The 1,675-nt window shown below is 50.1% G+C and overlaps 1 protein-coding gene across 1 annotated transcript; it reads left to right on the top strand.

Moving 5' to 3' along the window:
• Positions 1–28: 28 nt before the first annotated feature.
• LOC119342694 (bidirectional sugar transporter SWEET6b-like) lies at positions 29–1,669 on the top strand (the record flags this gene model as incomplete). Its single annotated transcript, XM_037614122.1, has 6 exons — positions 29–120; positions 259–308; positions 443–548; positions 643–1,126; positions 1,227–1,443; positions 1,571–1,669. Coding segments are annotated over exons 4-6 (396 nt in total), but the record flags the coding sequence as incomplete, so codon positions are not given.
• Between the last annotated feature and the right edge of the window lie 6 nt (positions 1,670–1,675).

Genomic DNA, 1,675 nt, shown 5'->3' with positions numbered 1-1,675 from the left:
TGGTTGTAAAAATAGGATGAGCAGCAACTTTCTTGTCAACATGATGGCCTCCTGAAAATAATTGAGACCCGTCCATCACTTATTTATGAACTACTTTTCAGTGTCTTCTATCGATGATAAGTGAGCTACTTTTTCTTTAGAGATCGCCATCTCATTGGCACTAACTTGTATAGCACACAGTTTCCCTTCCCAATGCACTCGTAATGCATAGATAGTCCCTCCTAATCATTTTGTGTTCGTTTTTTTGTCATGATTCAGATCGAATTTCCGACATCAGAGACACGTATGCTGTTAATCAGGTGCTGAAGGTAAGATCAGGACACAAAAAACATATGGGATTTAATAATTAGCAGTTTATGTGCGAAAATACTTATTTTCCAGGAATCTAGCTTCATGTAAGCATGCAAAGTTGATTTTTATCATCCAATTTGAACAATTGCAGAAAAAATCAATCCTCTCCACTTGAAGGTAGGTGATGCACACAGATTTCTTCTTACCTTGCAAGCACCGTTGGATGAAGAGAGTAGGCATGATCATGGACAAACGCAGTGAGTGCTCAACCCATCTGTACATACGCTGCACTTTATGGCCCCGTGCCGCTGCCATCCTTATCATGCCTCTCCTTGATCTGGCTCCCCACAGTGCCGTCTTGCCTCGATCTTGCAGGAGAGGAGGACATTGTTTATTTGCGTAGGGCTGTCGGGGGATAATTCGATCGAGTAGGAGTTGTTACGTGGAAGAGGAGCTAGCAGCTGGGCGATCGTTTGGGTAGGTGACGAGGAAGAAATTGATACGGCCGGCCGTTGTACGGGAGCACGGCCAGAGATGGAGTTCGATACGGTCTGCACCCAAATCAGAAGGTTTGGCCACCCTTAACAATATCCTCATCGGATATAACTTGGGGAAGGCGAAGGCGTACCCCCTACTATATAAGCTCCGCCACCCACGCCCCAAACAAATCATAACCAACCTTCCTCAAGTCGTTTGTTCCCCCGAGCAATCGAGTTGTGTTCCCGGCGATCGATCGATCCATCTTGCTGAGCATCATGGTTTCCGCCGACGTGGCTCGCAACATCGTCGGCATCATTGGCAATGTCATCTCCTTTGGGCTCTTCCTCTCCCCTGTGTAAGCCCTTTCCTCCTCCTCTTGGCTATGTATTCACATGGATGGAAGGTGGTTGCTAGGGCATGAATCTGACGCTTGTTTTCTGCTTGTGCGTACGCAGGCCGACGTTCTGGCGTATCTGCAAGGCCAAGGACGTGCAGGAGTTCAAGCCGGACCCCTACCTGGCGACGCTCATGAACTGCCTGCTCTGGTTCTTCTACGGGCTCCCTATCGTCCACCCCAACAGCACCCTCGTCCTCACCATCAACGGCATCGGCCTCGTCATCGAGGGCGCCTACATCATCATCTTCATCATCTACGCGGCCAAGAACACAAGGGTACGTACGTGCAACCCTCCTAATGCCCCCTCATCCGGCCTACTGTCTCTTTTCGGCGTTAGTTTCTGTACAGAAGATCCTCCTGCATGCCCCTAACCCATGCCATGTGCCTGTGCTGTGCGTGCAGTGGAAGATGCTCGGCGTGCTCGCCATCCAGGCAGCGTTCATGGCTGCCGTGGTGGCCGGTGTGCTCGTCGGCGCCCACACCCATGAGAAGCGCTCCATGATCGTA

This window comes from Triticum dicoccoides, unplaced genomic scaffold (genome assembly GCF_002162155.2).
Source record: "Triticum dicoccoides isolate Atlit2015 ecotype Zavitan unplaced genomic scaffold, WEW_v2.0 scaffold102317, whole genome shotgun sequence".
NCBI classification, from domain to species: domain Eukaryota; kingdom Viridiplantae; phylum Streptophyta; class Magnoliopsida; order Poales; family Poaceae; genus Triticum; species Triticum dicoccoides.
This window is presented reverse-complemented; position numbering and strand designations above follow the sequence as displayed.